General features: G+C 49.7%; 1 protein-coding gene across 1 annotated transcript in view; it reads right to left on the reverse strand.

Annotated features, from left to right (window-relative positions):
- Positions 1 to 19,323, reverse strand: part of LOC136826383 (cell division cycle protein 23 homolog) — a 220,187-nt gene that overhangs the window by 93,563 nt on the left and 107,301 nt on the right. The window contains exon 8 of the mRNA XM_067083643.1: positions 14,126 to 14,290. Coding sequence (XP_066939744.1) covers positions 14,126 to 14,290 — 165 coding nt within the window. The remainder of the gene's footprint in view (positions 1 to 14,125; positions 14,291 to 19,323) is intronic.

Raw genomic sequence — 19,323 nt, forward strand, 5'->3', positions numbered from 1 at the left:
TTTAGAGGCCAAAAGGGAGCTCAGTATCATCGATACGTTCTTGTGGGACTGAAGTTAGTTCAACACCTCCGGTATCATTCCGAAGGGAGGGAAGGCATAAAGCTCCTTGTCGGACCAGTCCTGCAGCATCGTGTCCATTGCCCATGCCAATGGATCTAGGCCTGGTGAACAAAAAAGAGGTAGACTATTGTCTTAGATGGTGCACAAAAGGTCCAACATCAGTCTCCCCCGCAGCTTCCACAAGGCTGAACAGACTAAAGGATGCAAAGTCCACTCTGTGGGAATGACTTGACTGCCTAAGCTCAGCTGGTCTGCCAGCACATTCAGTTTTCCCTGGACAAATCTTGTCAGAATTTTTGTTCAGTTCTGGTCAGACCAGAGAAGCAGATCCTCGCTGCTTCACAGAGTGAGAAGGAATGAGTTCCTCCCTGCTTGCTTATGTACATCAGGGCTATCATGTTGTCCGAATGGACTGCTATGGTTTTGTTATACACCTCTGAGGCAAAGGCTTGAAGACCCAAGTGAATAGCCTTGAGTTCTCTCACATTTATGTATAGCTCCTTTTGATCTTGCAACCATGTGCCGAAGACTTCCCTGTCTTCCAGGAGAGCACCCCAACCCAAGTCCAAAGCGTCTGCAAAGAAGCTTAGGTCTGGGTTCTGAGGTGAAAGGGACTTCCCTTTCTGACCTCCACCAAAGCAGGTGTTCTTGATGCTCTGGGTCACTGGAAACATGAAAGAGTCTGGATGTCTCTTTCTGTCCCAGCTGGCTCTGAGGAAAAACTGTAGTACTTTCATATGAAGTCTCCCCAGGGTAACAAACTGTTTTATTGAGGCCAGTGTCCCGAGGAGACTCATCCATTTGCTCCGAAGGGAGAGAAATTCATCTATCGTAAGTAGACAGAACTACACTCTCTTTGGGGCTGGAAAAGCCTGCAAAAGAAGAGAGTTCAGAGTCATCCCCAAATAAACTATTTCCTGCGAGGGAGCCAGCCGGGACTTCTGATGACTGATTAACAAACCCAATTCCTGGGTTAACAGAAGAGTTTTCTGAAGGTCCTCCACGCATTGCTCCTTCGTCGGGGAGCAAAGGAGCCAGTCGTCCAAGTAAAGTGAGTTGTTTATCCCTATGAGATGGAGCCAAGATGCCAGGGGGGCCACAACCCATGTAAACACTTGAGGGGCTGTGGTTAATCCAAAACATAGAGCTCAAAATTGGAAGATTTGGCCCTGAAATACAAATCTTAGGTACTTCCTTGACTTCTGATGTATAAGGATGTGGAAGTATGCATCCTGCATATCTATTGAGACCATGTACTCTCCCTGATGAATCATGGCAAGAATGGAGCGATTTGTCACCATACAAAACTTCGTCTTTAATACAAAGTTGTTCAGTGCACTTACATCCAGGACCGGTCTCCATCCTCCTGTGGCTTTGGGGCTACAAACAGCTGATTGTAGAACCCTCTGAATTCAGATCTGTGACTACTTCTATTGCCCTCTTCTTGAGGAGGGAGTGTACTTCCTCTACGAGAGCTGCAAACCTCCTGGAGCCTACGGAGTAAGCAGTCATGCTGATGGGCTTCCTGACTAAGGGAGGTAGATCTATGAAAGGGATTGAGTAGCCACACCGGAGAATCTCCATTACTCATTGTTCTGCCCCTTTCTCCTTCCAAATCTCTCAAAAGAGAAAGAGCATGGCACCTACTGGGGCACAGAGGACACTGGGATCATTTCTTGACTGATGACTTGGAAGAAGACTTCTTGATTGAGCGAGGGGTGAAACATTCGTTCACACACCATCTAGGTTGAGCCCTTCACTTGTTCTCACGAAAGGAAAAGGGCTGCAAAGGAGAAGATGTCTTGGAGTTAAAAGGAGGAAGCTCCTTATGACACCTTGAGGAATGCACCAAAAGATCTTGAGTCGACTTCTTTTGCAAAGCTGAAGCACTATTATTCACCACTGATTGTGGCAACAAAAACTCATGCACCAGAGGGGAGAAGGGCAGATTTCTGAGCTGTGGTGACCCCCTTCAAGGTGTAAGAGCAGCAAAACTCCCTTTTCTTTAAAATCCCCATGGCATAGAGAGAGGCCAATTCTCGAGAACTATCTCTAATCCCCTTATCCGCACTAGAGGACTCCAAGAAGGTCTGAAGACAAATCAGACAGCACCGTTGGGTGTTCCTGAATCTTATGCACTAGAGTGCCCACTGTCCAGTCCAAAAAACTGACCACTCCACATAATTTAAACATGTTCTTCAGCAAATGGTATAGCTCGGCTGTGGAGAACCTGATCTTGGCTGCTGAAAAAGCTGATCTATGGGAAGAGTCAATGAGACAGGAGAAGTTGCCCTGGGAGGAGGCAGTAACCCCCTGGGAAGGAGCTTCTCTGGTGGCATAACACTGATATCTTCTGTTCAACAGCCTTGTGGGGGGATAACTGAAATAAGCCTTCCTTTTCTCCCTTTTGTCTGAAAGCCAAGTCTCAACCTCGTCCTTGCTGAGGTAGAGAGTGCCATCTTGGGTAACTTAGTAGACTCACTAGAAAGACCACTCATCTGAAAGGCTGACTCAGGCAAAGGTGGAGCAGCTGGAAAGACAAAGGGCGGAAAATTGCGAAGAAGATACTGCAACAGCGCAGCATAAGCAGAAGGAGTGGAATCCTCTTCTGGTTCTTTATCCACTTCCTCCTCAACCAAAGAGACTGGGGATAAGGACGAGTCCTTGGAAAGTTTCACAGACGAGGGAGGCTTTTTCAAAAACACCAAAATGTCATCCAGATGCTGCTGAATGGGAGTGAGAGAAGGATCCAAGCATGACGAAGTAGAAGCCTGTTGCAGAAGAAAGGGTGCTGCTGCTGAAAGAGCTGGTGCCAAACGCCTAGAAGAAGTGTCAGGATAGCCAGAAGGTGCTACACAATGAAGACTTTGCAAGCAAGTGGGTGCTAATGGGTGCTCGGAACCTGCCAGCTGCTTGGCAGCCACTGGGTGCTCAAGAGACAATGAGCGTGCGACAGCTACTGACTGCTTTGGTGCCAAAGAATGCTCGAGCGCCAGCTGGCACTCCTGGGCGCTCAGGGGTTACAGGTAGCTCGGACACAGATAGGCACTCGGGAGCTGCTGTGCTAATTGGCGCCACTGGGCACTTACGCTTATGAGTGTCAGGATGTAAATCAAGAGAAAAGGCTCTGTTGTAGCAACAGGCACCACTAAACGCCTGCATCTATGAACTTTGGGGGAAAAAGATAAGCGCTCAGACACTGCTGCACTACTGGCGCTGCTGGGCACTTGAATCAGCGAACGTCAGGTTGATTGGGGGAAAAACACTCTGGGCTATCCCAAAAACTGCAAGAAGGGAGAGACTCCTTCACATTTTTGCACAGTACCTGAGGCAAGCAATGCACCTCCACTGCAGACCTTTTCAGTGGTCTTGACACATCACTGAAGCGCCATTGGCGCTTTTGTTCAGGGCTGGAAGCCTCTGAACTAGAAGAAAGACCATGAGCCTGTGACAGACCGCCTTTCCAATGGTTGTCATGCACTGTCGACACCTGGGACTCTACAACAGGTGCGACTGAGGTACCGACTACCCATAGGCAGACCCAACCAACCTCCCTTGGGCCTCCGGTATGGCTTCTCCCAGGTTTAGGGAAGTATACCATGGACCTTGACCTTGGAGAATTGGCAGGACTGGCAGCCAGCTCCTCCACTAACTCTTCACTCTTATCAATCACTTCATGTTCCATAAGTAATGCACTCATGCCCCTAACTGGGCCACTGTGTTCACCAATAACTCGAATTTACAATCGAATTTAGACTCCAGACTGGCATCGGCATTGGGGTCGGGAGCAAGAGAGCTGGGTAAAGGCTCAGGTGGTAATACTGAAGAGGAGGGGATGGAAGAAATAGCATTTAAAGACATAATAGAAACTTCCAAAGAACTAGCAGATTCCTGACCAGCTACACTCTTGTCATGTTTAATAGCCGCTTTTCTCTTTTTATCCCTCTGAAGTTTTGAAAGATGAGAACTCAAAATTTTCCATTGTTTTGGATCCCAACCCTCACATTTGATACATGAATTTTCTATTGAACAAATCTGACCCCTGCAAGACGTGCACAAAGTGTGAAAATCATACCTAGCAGAGGTCAAGCTCATATTATAGCCTTTACTGCAATATCAACTAGAAGTCGTACTAGTGTCTGACATCATCGCAAAAACAAGTCAATAGCTAAAATACGAAGTCACAAACCAATAGTCAAAATTGTGAAATTCCAAGGTTTAATGTTAAAAACCTATCTATCTATTTGCCAAAAGGCTACCAAAACCAAAGAATACTTCACCAATTAGGATACAGCCAAAAATCAAAATTTTTAAAGTAAATTGCATTTTACCTAACTATACAAACCCCAGGTCCTTTACATTAGGGATTACTTTCGGGCGTAGGCTGAAAACGGCCATTGAACTTCAAACAAGGTGGTTAGGCAGTTGACTACTGTCCGGGAGGCGGGAGTACCGCCTGCCTGCATGTAAACATTCCAATTTGCCTTTAGGCCCAGGTATCAGATTGAGGGGTGGCATGAGGTGGGCATAAAGTGTAAAAGACCTCGGGTTTGTATAGTTAGGAAAAATATAATTTACATTAAAAATTGTGATTTGTTCTGACACAATATACAAACCCTCGGTCCTTTACATTAGGAGACTTACTGGTTGGAGGGAGGAATCTGAGTGAGTCTCTATGAGCTGACTGGAGTTCACCACCTTGTCTTCTCTTCCTTCCTGGTCGTGAGAGCGAGGAAGGGAAAACTGCCTCTGACAAAATAACCGGGTTGTAAGAAATGCGGGATCAGTTGTCAGACTTCTGGGTCCCTTTGCATGAAAGAGGAAACGTCAGTTCATGCAAAGTAGGCTAGGAAGAACTTGGCATCGGATGACTTAAGGCAAATACAAGCATTGGGTTTGTCTTATAGTCATGGTCTCCTTCCCCGCCTTGCAAGAGGGAGTGGGGTTGCTTCTATTAACCTGAACGGAAAATAGAACGGGAGCTGTAACCTGAACGGAAAATAGAACGGGAGCTCCCGTTGGGTGCTTACCTGCATCGACCGCCAGATCCAGCATGTAACGGCACGTCTGCTCCCTGCCCATAGGAAGAGAGCCAGGATGAAGAGAAAGAAGAGAGGCCAGTCACTCTACATTCATTCTCCCAATCACAACCATACATCTTAGGCGAGATGCAACCTGTCCTGTTAGAGGAGCCAGGTAAGCTACACAACTTGTTGAGCAGCCACACACGACCCAAGGAAAAAGTGTCTAAGGACGTGTGTGCAACATCCCGGAGGTAGAAGGAGGTGACAGCAGTCTGCTGGGACCACACACCCACCTTCAGCACCTGCGAAACTGACATGTTCTTCTGGAATGCGAGGGACGGACCAATGCTGCGGACCTCGTGAGCTCTCGGACGAAGCGTACCAGTGTCGTCATCTCCTGCAGCAGAATATGCTCTCCTTATCGCCTGACGAAGCCAGAAAGAGGTCGTGTTCTTGGACACTTCTTTCTTGGCCGAGCCAGTACTAACGAAGAGTCGTCGACACTCAGGCTGGAGATGTCGAGTCCTCTTCAGATAGCGCCGCAGCACTCTAACAGGACACAGTAGCATCTCGTCTGGTTCATTACCTATAAAGTCCTCTAGGGAGGGGATCGTGAAGGACTCGAACCGTGCGTCAGGGACCGAAGGATTCTGAGTCTTCGCTACGAAATCTGGTATGAAATCGAGCGTAACTGATCCCCATACCCTCGAGTGTTTCACATTGAAGGAAAGTCCGTGAAGTTCGCCAACTCTCTTCGCCGATGCCAGGGTTAGCAGGAAGACGGTCTTGAGGGTCAGATCCCTGTCTGACGACTCTTGTAAAGGCTCGTACGGTGCACGAGTCAGGCTCCTTAGGATGAGAGTCACATCCCACACAGGGGGCCTGAGATCCCTGTGTGGGCAAGACTTTTCGAAGCTTCCCATTAGTAGAGATATCTCGAAAGAGGAAGAGATGTCTACTCCTTTCAGCTGTAAGACTAGGCCGAGTGCGGCGCGGTAGCCTTTCACAGCTGAAACAGAGAGAAGCTTCTCTCGGCGAAGGAAGACGAGGAAGTCTGCGACCTGCTGAATAGTAGCTCCGACCTGTGAGATACCCCTTCGATGACACCAACCACAGAAGACGGACCACTTTCCCTGGTATACCGCTGCAGAGGATCGTCTGAGGTATCCTGCCATCTCTGTTGCTGCGCAACGTGAAAAGCCTCTCACTCGCAAGAGATGGTGGATAACCTTCAGCCGTGAAGACACAGGGATTGCACTGCCTGGTGGTACCGCTCTACATGGGGTTGACACAGCAGGTTGGGCCAGGGGGGGATCTCTCTTGGCACCTCGGAGAGGAGAGCTAGCAGGTCCCGGTACCAAACGGCCTGGGGCCATTTGGGGTGCCACCAGAATCATCCTGAGATTTGGGGTGATCATCACTCGGCGAATCAGACAGAACGGAGGAAAGGCGTACACGTCAAGGTTGTCCCACGGGTGCTGGAACACGTCCTCCGCAGCGGCCCATGGGTCCGGCACGACAGAACAGAAGACCTGGAGTTTTCTATTGTGCTGGGTGGCGAACAGATCAATGGCTGGACGCCCCCACAGGTCGAACAGCCTTTCTGTTACCTCCGAGTGGAGGGACCATTCGGTCCCTATCACTTGATTCTGGCGGCTGAGCTTGTCTGCCACGACATTCCTCTTGCCTGAAATGTACCTGGCTGACAGCTCTACCAAGTGAGCCACGGCCCACTCATGCACCTGCATTGTCAACTGGTGAAGCGGGAGGGACACTAGGCCCCCCTGCTTGTTGACGTATGCCACTACTGTGGTATTGTCGCTCATCATTACCACGGAGTGTCCCCTCACTCGATCCCGGAACTCTTGGAGGGCCAGGAAGGCTGCCTTGAGTTCCAGGATGTTGATGTGAAGGCACTTGTCGTCTCGGTGCCACACTCCTGAAGTCAGCAACTCCTCCAGGTTTGCGCCCCACCCCTCGGTCAATGCATCCAAGAACAGTAGCATGTCTAGAGGGGGAGTATGCAGGGATACTCCTATTAAGAGGTTCCTGTCGTCCAACCACCAGCGAAGGTCCTCCCTCACCTCCTCGGAAAGAGGAATGAGGAAGGACTGGGGGTCTCGGGACTGGGACCAATACTCCTTTAGTCTCCACTGAAGAGAACGCACGTGAAGACGCCCATGAGGTACTAGCTTCTCCAATGACGACAGGTGACCGATGACGACTTGCCATTGCCGGGCTGGCTGCTCCTGCCGGATGAGATCTGACTTCTCGAGATTCACCACAATCCCTAGATCTCGGCAAAGCCAGTCGTCGAGATACCTCAGTAGACGTATCCCGTGCAAGTGGGCCCAAGCTGACACGAGAGAGAAGACTCTCGTGAACACCTGGGGAGCAGTCGAGAGCCCAAAACAAAGTGCCCTGAATTGGAAGACTGTCTCCCTGAGGACAAAGCGGAGGTACTTGCCAGAGGACAGATGAATGGGTATTTGGAAAAACACATCCTTCAAGTCCACCGTAAGCATGAAGTCGTTCTCCCTGATGGAAGCAAGCACAGATTGCGCCGTTTCCATTGTGAACCAAGTCTGGCGAACAAAACGGTTCAAGGGAGAGAGGTCTATGACCGGTCTCCACCCCCGAGGCTTTCTCTACAAGAAAGACACTGCTGTAAAAGCCTGGAGATTGGTTCAACACGACTTCTACAGCACCCTTGCTCAGCATGGCTTGCACTTCTTGCTGTAGTGCGGTGTCCTTCGGAGATCCTTGGACATACGTGCGAAGATGGACCGGACTGTAGGTGAGGGGAGGCCGAGGCTCGAAGGGTAGTAGATATCCCTCCCGAAGGACATCCACTATCCAGGTCTTGGCTCTGTGTCGCTGCCATGTTGCCCAATGGCTCGACAGGCACCCGCCCACCTTCGGCAGCTTTTTGGGGATGCCGCACCTAGCGTTTCCCCTTCTTTTTTTTCCCTTTGCCCCCTTTACCGGACTGGAAAGTGGGCTGAAAGGGACAGGAGGGACCCCCCTTTCTCAAGGAGGAAGAAGGCTGGGTGTTACCCCGGGACCCCTTCGAAGACTGGGACTTCTTAGGGGCTGAGGAAGTGCCAGCCTGGCCCGAAGACCTGGCCGCAGTGGTATGCGAAGACCCAGAGGTCTTGGCCACTGCCTGGTGGACAAGCCAGTCACTGTCATCTGCCCGGCGTTTGTCCACCGCGGCGTCCACCAACTCTCTGGGGAAGAGAGAGGCGGAACCCTGCAACAGTCTATTCCTTAGGGTTATTGCCGACTTGGGACCTATGGACCTGGAGAAGTGAGAGAGAACGGTGTCTCTCCGCTTCAGAACCAGGTTTGCCCACAGGTTAACCATCTGGTGGGCGAGGTAGGAGATAGCCCTACCCCCAGACTGGCACAGTCTCCCAAAGGCGGAGTCCTCCCCAGGTACGATAGCGCGGGAGGAAGCAGCTACCTTCGATACTGTGAAGGACCACAGATCGAGCCAAGAGATTGCTTGGAAGGCCGCCATGGCGGTGGCTTCCAGGGTTGCAGCTTCTTGCTGAGAGAGGGAGATGCTCTCTGCAGTAAGCTGCTGCAATGTCAGACCTGGATGCAGACGTGTGAGGTCCAGGTCAACCTGCTTAGTCGGCAATGCCCTTACAGCTGGAGTATAGAAGCGCTTCCGGCGAGGCAGGGGGGGGAAGAAGAAGCTTATCCAAGTGGCTTGACCTGAGTGAACTGTCTTGCCTAGACACAAGACTATTCACCTGGTCGAGGACCCCTTCGGCAAGCGTGGACCACGGCAGCCCCACTGAAGCCTTGGGTTCCTTCTTGGGTCCCCAAAAGGATTCGAGGCGCGACGGATGATCCACAGTTGAGGCCGTGGTCCCTTCCCCGAGGTCACTGTGCTGACGAATCGGAGCAATAACCTCTGCAAAAGTCCTCTGCATCTCGGGGGTGTCCACATCCTGGGGCAGAGGACCCCCGAGTCCCTCCATAGTGCGGTCCTCCCGATCTACTCTCCCTGCAGGAGGGAGAACCTCGGCAGATTTCTGTGATCCTTCCTGCACCACGCGGGCGTAAGACCTGGTCAAGCCAAGGACCGAGCCAGGTTCGTATGCCCACGAGGTAGAACTCTGAGAAAACTCGCCAGAATTCTTCCTGTCCGACTCGTGCCCCTTGGAAGGAACCGAAGAGGTGGAGGGGACAGGCAAGGAGGATCGGACGCTCCCACTGGCCTTGCTGGTAGAACCAACAGGGGCAGCGGGCCAAGAGCAGTCACCAACCCGCGGTGGTGATGGCAGCCAGGTCGAGGCGAAGTAGTCTCCCGAGGAGAGCGGAGCGGCTCGCGTGAGCCGAGCTGCATGCTCGCTTCCCCCGAGCCAGGCTGGCCGTGCGGACGTGACCGGGGACTGGGAGGAGTCGAACACGCGTCTGGCTGGCGCGAGCTTGTGCTGTCCTCTAGACACGCCCCAGTCTTCTTCGAGGCCGTAGCCTCTCGGGAAGACTGAGCAGGGGACCTCTTCTCTGCCTCTCCTGGCGTTCGGCCCCCAGGGACCGAAGCACTATTACGCCCAGGTCTGTACGGTGAGAAGTTTCTCCAGTATCAGCCTGGGGTACCCGGGTCTCTTTGGAGACCCGGGTACTCGGAGCAACTGGCATACGAGTGTCCAACGTGGACTCGCTGGCCTTAGGCACAGGTTTCTTAGGCACAGCGCAGGTGTGTGTGTGTGTGTGTGTGTGTGCGGACCTTGGTCTGCACGCCCTTGGGTCCCGATGCAACTGACCTGGAAGCCAGGGCAGCGGTTCTCTGATCCGTGGATCGGGAAGAGCCAACGAGAGATCCCACTGCCTTCCCTATGGAAGAAGGCAGTCCCTTAGATGTCTTGGTGTGAGACTCCTTGGTGGGGGGAGAGGCAGACTTCTTCTTCTTCAGCTGAGAAGCCTCGGAAGGAGAAGAAGAAGAGGCAGCAGACGAAGACAATGACGATGATGAAGACGAAGACAACAACACCTTCCTAGACCTCTTCTTCTTCTTCTTCTTCCCCATCTTCTTCAGGATCGCAGTCAAGTCCCCAAACCAAGCAGGCGCAGCCGATGAATCAGGAGCAGCCAGAAGGGCTGCAGCAGTAGGCACATCCCGGGCAGAGAACGCGGTGCTCGGGCCAGCAGTTACCTGGTCGGGAGCAACCTCGTGGCAGCCAGGAACATAAGGTGGCGGGGTCGGGAATGCAGGCACAGGTGGTGCGCAGGCAGCCAGGCCGGGCCGCGCCAGGGTTGAAGGTATGGGGAGAGAGACAGACAATGTGCCGGGCTGGACAGAGAAGCAAGGAGCCAGAACCATTGTTGTGATCGGGCCAGGGTCAGCAACAGGCAGGGACAGTCACGTAAGGCAGAGTAGAAGTCACCATGAAGGAGGGGCCCGGTCATGAGAACGTGGCCAGGAACCCAGGAGACAGTGGTACCGCGTGGTGTACGGCAGGGGCAGCCGAAACCTGGGTATCAAGGTGCGAAGCCACCGACACGGTTAGATTGGCAAAACCTGACATGGTGACCGAGGTGGTGGTGAGTGTCGCTGCCGTGTGAGTTGTCACTGGAGCGCCGGACAGATGTAATACCAGACCCTCCAGTGACGGAACACCAGGTAGGCCCAGGTGTAGCCAGGTCAATGACAAGTCTGCTGCCTGGCTATCCAACCCAAAACCTGAAGAAAAAGTCAGGTTAGGCTGGGAAGCCTCCACTCGCTCTGGAGGAAAAAATTCCCCTCCAGAACGAGAAGAGACCCCTGAGAGGATGTCCCGGTCAACCGCTCCCCCACGCCCTTCCACACCCGATGAAATGAATGAGGATGGGGAGGGGGAGTCCTCATCCAAGGGAGAGGGAGCAAGCAGGGGAAGCTTGCCGGGAGGGAGAAATGAACACGACACATTAGCCACCACCGGAGTCGTCGGGGGCGTTTTACCCTCAGACGATTCCTTGGCAAGCTTACGACGGTAGCGTCTCCTCCCCTCGAACTTCCTCCATTGCTCGGAAGACAAAGAGCAACACTCACTACAAGGAGCGTCGCGCGAACACACACGCCCCCTGCAAGATGGGCAGAGAGCGTGTGGGTCCGCGTCGACGCTAGATCTAAAGGAGTTACATTTCTTGCCTCCTACCCCAGGACACATACGCTGGGGATAGGAAGGCTTAGAAGGCTTACCAACATTCATGGTTGTAAGGAAAAAACAAGAATTTTCCCACCAAAAAAGGAGAAAAGAGGGCAGTCAGGCAGAGAGTGAAGAAACAACGTCCGCATTCTACAACGGCCGAAAGCAAATTGGAATGTTTACATCTGGGCAGGCGGTACCCCCACCTCCCGGACAGTAGTCAACCGCCTAACCACCTTGTTTGAAGTTCAATGACCGTTTCCAGCCTACGCTTGAAAGTAATCCCTAATGTAAAGGACTGAGGGTTTGTATATTGTGTCAGAACAAACAGAAAAGTATTGATTCCAAATCCAGCTGCTGCTTACAACCTGCGTCGGAAGCCAGCAAAAACAAATTGAAGTCTTTTACTTAGTTGTTCCTCTTCTTCCTCGAAGTGGGCGGGGCTAGACACCTACACCAAAACAAAAGAATCCCTACTGCTAGTTTCAAATTTTAGCTGCCGTTATTAGAAATGTTAGCTATGTAATTACTTGGTAAATCACTTTAATAAAACCACCTTCTTCTGAAAAATCTGCCCAGTAGCACTTATGTCCAAAATAATAAAAAATTTGGCTCTGGTTTCCAGCCCTGGAAAAGCCACCTTTCTCTGGAGATCATCTTATTTTTTACATGGTTCCACAAGTTCTTCATTCATAGGTTAAAAAATACCTCCAAGAGAAGGACTGCCATCAGAGAGAGAGAGAGAGAGAGAGAGAGAGAGAGAGAGAGAGAGAGAGAGAGAGAGAGAGAGAGAGAGAGAGAGAGAGAGATTTACACTTTCTTTATTAAACAATATTCTGTACTTAAGGGATCGCCGCCTAAAAAAACCCAATAATCTTTAAAAAATTCGATTTGCTGAAAAAAATTCTATGGCTTCATAAAGAATGTGTCCACCTTCTTATGCTAAAATTTGCCGTATTTCTCTAGTTATGGCCTAAAATGTAACAATAATTATATACCCATAAAACACCAGTAGCACTGATTTAGTCTGGTATAGTTTTTGCATATATATTAAAAACTTCCTTTGAAATGAAATGTATAATGTCAATAATATCCTACTCAGCACCTTTTTAGTTATTCCTAGCCATGACAACGCAGTCATACCATGACCTGTGGATAAACTTCCAAGCTAGAAGGACACGTTTTCATGCTCGCTAGCCTTGAATGAACTCTGTATTTTCTGCGGTGTTTTTGTTTTTTCACTGTGCCTAAAAGGTCAAGAGTTCACTTCATGCTTCTAGAGTCCAAGTGGAAAAGTCCAAGCGAGAAGTAGAAGAAAGAGTTCAAGAAATTAGTGCCATAAAGGGAATGGAGCGACGGAGAGAGAGAGAGCTGTCGCCCATCAAGTTCTCTGCTGACCAGAGACCAACCACATCCACCCCTAAACGCCTTTTTATTTGTTCGTCACTACAAAGGGCAAAAATATTTTAGAAAAAGAAAGCAGTTTTGATATTATAGACGATCCTGAAAATAAAATGATCATAATAAGTGAAGCAAGACTTGATGAATTACTTGAATCACGAATCCCTAATTGTGAATGTAAAGTAATTCCCAGGATCCATTTGGCAAGGGATGGATTCGAGACACTAATAAAAAGTGTAGGCAACTATGATACCCTAGAGTAATACCTTGCAGCAAGATCAGACAGGGGACCAGGAACCTAAAATTTATAAGAATGTGTCTTAGGCACATAAATAATCAATTAATATTCTTATTTATAATCATTTTGCATTAATTAATACCCAAAAATAAAAATTAAAACCATAGAATTAATTGTAACACAGTCTTTGAAGTCCCTTTTACTTTTTTATGTAACTAAAACTTTGAAGGCCCGTTTCTCAAAACATAAGTTTTTAAGCCTTTAAAATGCATCTCCTCCCTTAGTAATGGACCAATCTAAATGAAATTTTAAATATAACATGAAAACATGGTAGATTAAAACAAAGCTTTTAATATTTTGAGTTTCTGATTTTTGGCAATTTTTTTTCTGTAATTTTTCTAGGAAAATTTCAGAAAAATAATTGAAAAATCAAAAATCCCCAGCTTTGTATCGAAGGTCCATATGTGTTTTATCATGGTTCAAATCTCATCCCTTAAAACCAAAAAGCAAAGGAGAGATGCATTTTGAAAATGGCCATTTTGGCCGAAAAATGCTCTAAATCCACAAAACCTAAGGTCACTGAACAAAAATTTTTTCCCAGAAGTTCCACACAATATCCTTTAACAAACCCCTATATATCAACAACCTGTCGTTAAAAGTCGGAACTCGGCCGAGCCCTTAAGTATATTCAAACCCATGATTACACTACAGTTTCTCTTTCAGGTCATCAAAAGCATTCTCTGAGTCCTGAATAAAAGAAATTAAGTTACTGTTGCTGGGGTTACAATACAGTAGTTGTGTCAGCATTTTTTCCTGTCATTATTCCTTACATAAATAAACTAATCAGAAAATTGTTCATACAGCATTTACACTGTTTTCAGGATTCTAAATAATCCTGAGATGAGTTACAATATGTACTACTGTAGTTGTATACAAGATAATGCTCTATACAGTACAGTATTAGGTAACTTTATATAGAGAATTTGAAATTATGATGATTTTGAGATACAAGGGGCCCTGGACCCAGTCCCTTTTTCTGCCAATCATTCAGAAACATAATCAAAACAATGGTACTGTACAGATGGTGATAAAGCCTGCATTATCCAGTAGAATGAGACATGTCTGATGGTACAATCATTTAAAGAGATAAAGTGGCCAACATCCTCTAAAATAATCAACAATGACAGAGAATACTGTAAGACAAATCTTGTGTCTGAAAGATTACCTAAAAATCATGATATATCTTGAGGTGAACCTACCTATGGCTTGGCGATAACACTGGATGGCTGCATTTGAGTTTTTCATTTCCATATATTCGTGGCCCATCAAAGTCCAGGCGGCAAGGTAATGGGGGTTAAGCCTTAAAGCTCGCTGAAAGTACTGGACGGCCTTCTCATGCTGTGATCGTAAACTGTAGTAATTTCCTGTTAAAGTCATAATTGTGTTAAGTCTCTTACTAAATTACGATCAATGACAATCACAAAAATTTTTTTTTTGGTCAAATATTGTTTGATATAAAAATCTTTGCTTCTACATAAACTGATTACAGGCAGTCCGCGGTTTACGACGGATCCGGCTTACGGCGTTCAGAGGTTACGACACTTTTCAAATATATTCATCAGAAATTATTTCCTGGTTTACGATGCATATTCCAGGGTTATGATGCAACGTACGCCGCTCCGACGGAAGAAATATGGCTCCAAAACGGCAGAATAATCAAAATTTGGAGTTTTTTTAATGAAAAACTCAATAAAAATGCAGTTTACATCATTTTCAATACACCCAAAGCATTAAAAGTAAGATTTTCTTAGAATTTTTGACGACTTTCAACAATTTTTTGGTTTACGACGATTTTCGGTTTACGACGCGGCGTAAATACGGAACCCCCATCGTAAACCGGGGACTGCCTGTACTTTCTACATAAGCCTTGTGTCTGTGTCTGTGCAAACTTCTAGGCACTACAGACATGGCTGACAGGTCAGGTGGTTATCAAATTCAGAGTAATGCCTAATTGTCATAAACAGCTCTATAAACGTGCAGCTGAAGAGTCTGAACAGAAAATTTTGCGGCCATAGATGATGGGTATTGGGATGTATACCAAGGTCAGTATTAAATAATCTCTCATTACCTAATTATGGCTAACATCACAATTTTTAAAGTAAATTGTATTTTTCCTAACTATACAAACCCCAGGTCCTTTACATTAGGGATTACTTTCAGGCGTAGGCTGGAAACGGCTGTTGAACTTCAAACAAGGTGGTTAAGCAGTTGACTACTGTCTGGGAGGCGGGAGTACCGCCTGCCTGCATGTAAACATTCCAATTTGCCTTTCGGCCCAGGTATCAGATCGAGGGGTGGCATGAGGTGGGCATAAAGTGTAAAGGACCTCGGGTTTGTATAGTTAGGAAAAATACAATTTACTTTAAAAATTGTGTTTGTTCCGACACAATATACAAACCCTCGGTCCTTTACATTAGGAGACTTACTGGTTGGAGGGAGGAATCTGAGTGAGTCTCTATGAACTGACTGGAGTTCACCACCTTGTCCTCCCTTCCTGGTCATGAGAGCGAGGAAGTAAAAACTGCCTCTGACAAAATGATCGGGTTGTAAGAAACACAGGATCAGCTGTCAGACTTCTGGGTCCCTTTGCATAAAAGAGGAAACGTCAGTTCATGCAAAGTAGGCTAGGAAGAACTTGGCATCGGATGACATAAAGGCAAATATTGTACAAGCACTGGGTTTGTCTTATAGTTATGGTCTCCTTCACCCCCTTGCAAGAGGAAGGAGTGGGGTTGCTTCTATCAACCTGAATGGAAAATAGAAAGGGAGCTCCCGTTGGGTGCTTACCTGCATCGACCGCCAGATCCAGCATGTAATGGCACGTCCGCTCCCTGCCTGTAGGAAGAGAGCCAGGATGGGGAGAAAGAAGAGAGGCCAGTCACTCCACATTCATTCTCCCAGTCACAACCATACATCTTAGGCGAGATGCAACCTGTCCTGTTAGAGGAGCCAGGTAAGCTAAACATCTTGTTGAGCAGCCACCACAGGACCCAAGGAAAAAGTGTCCAAAGACTTGTGTGCAACATCCCGGAGGTAGAAGAAGGTGAAAGTAGTCTGTTGGGACCACACACCCACCTTCAGCACCTGCGAAACCGACATGTTCTTCCAGAATGCGAGGGACGGACCAATGCTGCGGACTTCGTGAGCTCTCGGACGAAGCGTACCAGTGTCGTCGTCTCCTGCAGCAGAATACGCTTTCCTTATCGTCTCACGAAGCCAGAAAGAGATGGTGTTCTTGGACACTTCTTTCTTGGCTGAGCCAGTACTAACGAAGAGTCGTCGACACTCAGGCTGGAGGCATCGACTCCTCTTCAGATAGCGCCGCAGCACTCTAACAAGAAACAGTAGCATCTCGTCTGGTTCACTACCTACAAAGTCCTCTAGGGAGGTAGGGATCGTGAAGGACTCGAACCGTGCATCAGGGACCGAAGGATTCTGTGTCTTCGCTATGAAATCCGGGAAGAAATCAAGCTTAACTGATCCCCATACCCTCGAGTGTTTCACATTGAAGGAAAGTCCGTGAAGTTCGCCAACTCTCTTCACCGATGCCAGGGCTAGCAGGAAGACAGTCTTGAGGGTCAGATCTCTGTCTGATGACTCTCGTAAAGGCTCGTACGGTGCACGAGTCAGGCTCCTTAGGACGAGAGTCACATCCCACACAGGGGGCCTGAGATCGCTGGAGGGCAAGACCTTTCGAAGCTTCTCATTAGTAGAGATATCTCGAAAGAGGAAGAGATGTCTACTCCTTTCAGCCGTAAGACTAGGCCGAGTGCGGTGTGGTAGCCTTTCACAGCTGAAAGAGAGAGAAGCTTCTCTCGGGAAGGAAGACGAGGAAGACTGCGACCTGCTGAATAGTAGCTCCGGCCGAAGAGATACCCCTTCGACGACACCAACCACAGAAGACGGACCACTTTCCCTGGGATACCGCTGCAGAGGATCGTCTGAGGTATCCTGCCATCTGTTGCTGCGCAACGTGAAAAGCCTCTCGCTCGCAAGAGATGGTGGATAACCTCCAGCCGTGAGGACACAGGGATTGCGCTGTCTGGTGGTACCACTCTACATGGGGTTAACACAGCAGGTTGGGCCAGGGGGGGGGATCTCTCTCGGCGACTCGGAGAGGAGAGCTAGCAGGTCCGGGTACCAAATGGCCTGGGGCCATTTGGGTGCCACCAGAATCATCCTGAGATTCGGGGTGATCATCACTCGGCTGATCACTCAGTGAATCAGACAGAACAGAGGAAAGGCGTACATGTCGAGGTTGTCCCACGAGTGCTGGAACACTTCCTCCGCAGCGGCCCATGGGTCCAACACAACAGAACAGAAGACCTGGAGTTTTCTGTTGTGCTGGGTGGCAAACAGATCAATGGCTGGACGCCCCCACAGGTCGAACAGCCTTTCTGTTACCTCCGAGTGGAGGGACCATTCGGTCCCTATCACTTGATTCTGGCGGCTGAGCTTGTCTGCCACGACATTCCTCTTGCCTGGAATGTACCTGGCTGACAGCTCTACTGAGTGAGCCACGGCCCACTCATGCACCTGCATTGTCAACTGGTGAAGCGGGAGGGACACTAGGCCCCCTGCTTGTTGATGTATGCCACTACCATGGTATTGTTGCTCATCAGTACCACGGAGTGTCCCCTCACTCGATCCCGGAACTCTTGGAGGGCCAGGAAGGCTGCCTTGAGTTCCAGGATGTTGATGTGAAGGCGCTTGTCGTCTCGGTGCCACACTCCCGAAGTCAGCAACTCCTCCAGGTGTGCGCCCCATCCCTCGGTCGATGCATCTGAGAACAGTAGCATGTCCGGAGGGGGAGTATGCAGGGATACTCCTATCAAGAGGTTCCTGTCATCCAACCACCAGTGAAGGTCCTCCCTCACCTCCTCGGAAAGAGGGATGAGGAAGGACTGGGGGTCTCGGAACTGGGGGACCAATACTCCTTTAGTCTCCATTGAAGAGACCGCAGGTGAAGATGCCCATGAGGTACTAGCTTCTCCAATGATGACTTGCCATTGCCGGGCTGGCTGCTCCTGCCATGACAGGAACAGCTGTGCTGCCTGCCTGAACTTGCTGATATGAGAGTCCGAGGGAAAGACTTTCGCTGCCACCGAGTCTGTCAGCATGCCCAGGTACTTTATCCTCTGCTTGGGGATGAGATCTGACTTCTCGAGATTCACCACGATCCCTAGATCTCAGCAAAACTCGAGGACCCGATCTCTGTCCTGTATCAACTGGGAGGAGTCGAGCGCGTGTCTGGCTGGCGCGAGCTTGTGCTGTCCTCTAGACGCGACCCAGTCTTCTTCCAGACCATAGCCTCTCAGGAAGACTGAGCAGGGGACCTCTTCTCTCCCTCTCCTGGCGTTCAGCCCCGAGGGACTAAAGCACTATCCCGGGAACCTGGCTTGGCACTCACGGGGGTACCAGTAGGAAGAGTCAGGGCACCTGCATGCCCAGACTCTTTCTCTCGCCCCACGCCCGGGTCTGTACAGCGACAAGTTTCTCCCATATCAGCCTAGGGTACCCGGGTCTCTTGGAGACCTGGGTACTCGGAGCAACTCGCGTACGAGTGTCCAAAGTGGACTCGCTGGCCTTAGGCGCAGATTTCTTAGGCACAACAGGGTGGGGGGTGCGGACCTTGGTCTGCACGCCCTTGGCTCCCAATGCGACTGTCCTGGAGGCCAGGGCAGCGGTTCCCTGATCTGTGGATCGGGAAGAGCCGACGAGAGATCCCACTGCCTTCCCTGTGGAAAGAGGCAGTCCCTTAGAAGTCTCGGTGTGAGACTTCTTTGGGGAGGGGGGGGGCAGACTTCTTCTTCTTTGGCCGCGAAGCCTTGGAAGGAGAAGAAGAAGATGCAGCAGACAAAGACAATGACAATGATGAAGACAAAGACAAAGTCGAAGATGACGACACCTTCCTAGACCTCTTCTTCTTCTTCCCCATCTTCTTCAGGATCGCAGTCAAGTCTCCAAACCAAGCGGTGCAGCCAATAAATCAGGAGCAGCTGGAGGGCTGCAGCAGTAAGCGCATCCAGCGCAGTGAACGCGGTGCTCAGGCCAGCAGTTACCTGGGCGGGAGCAACCTCATGGCAGCCAGGAACATAGGAGGCGGGGCCAGGAATGCAGGCACAGGTGGTGCGCGGGCAGCCAGGCCGGGCCGCGCCAGGGTCGAAGATATGTGCCAGGCTGGACAGAGAAGCAAGGAGCCAGAACCATTGTCGTGATCAGGCCAGGGTCAGCAACAGGGGCAGGGACAGTCATGTAAGGCAGAGTAGAAGTCACCATGAAGGAGGGGCCTGGTCGTGAGAACAGGGCCAGGAACCCAGGAGACAGTGGCACTGCGTGGTGTACGGCAGGGGCAGCCGAAACTTGGGTATCAAGGTGCGAAGCCACCGACACGGGT

This window comes from Macrobrachium rosenbergii, chromosome 40 (genome assembly GCF_040412425.1).
Source record: "Macrobrachium rosenbergii isolate ZJJX-2024 chromosome 40, ASM4041242v1, whole genome shotgun sequence".
In the NCBI taxonomy this organism is placed as follows: Eukaryota; Metazoa; Arthropoda; class Malacostraca; order Decapoda; family Palaemonidae; genus Macrobrachium; species Macrobrachium rosenbergii.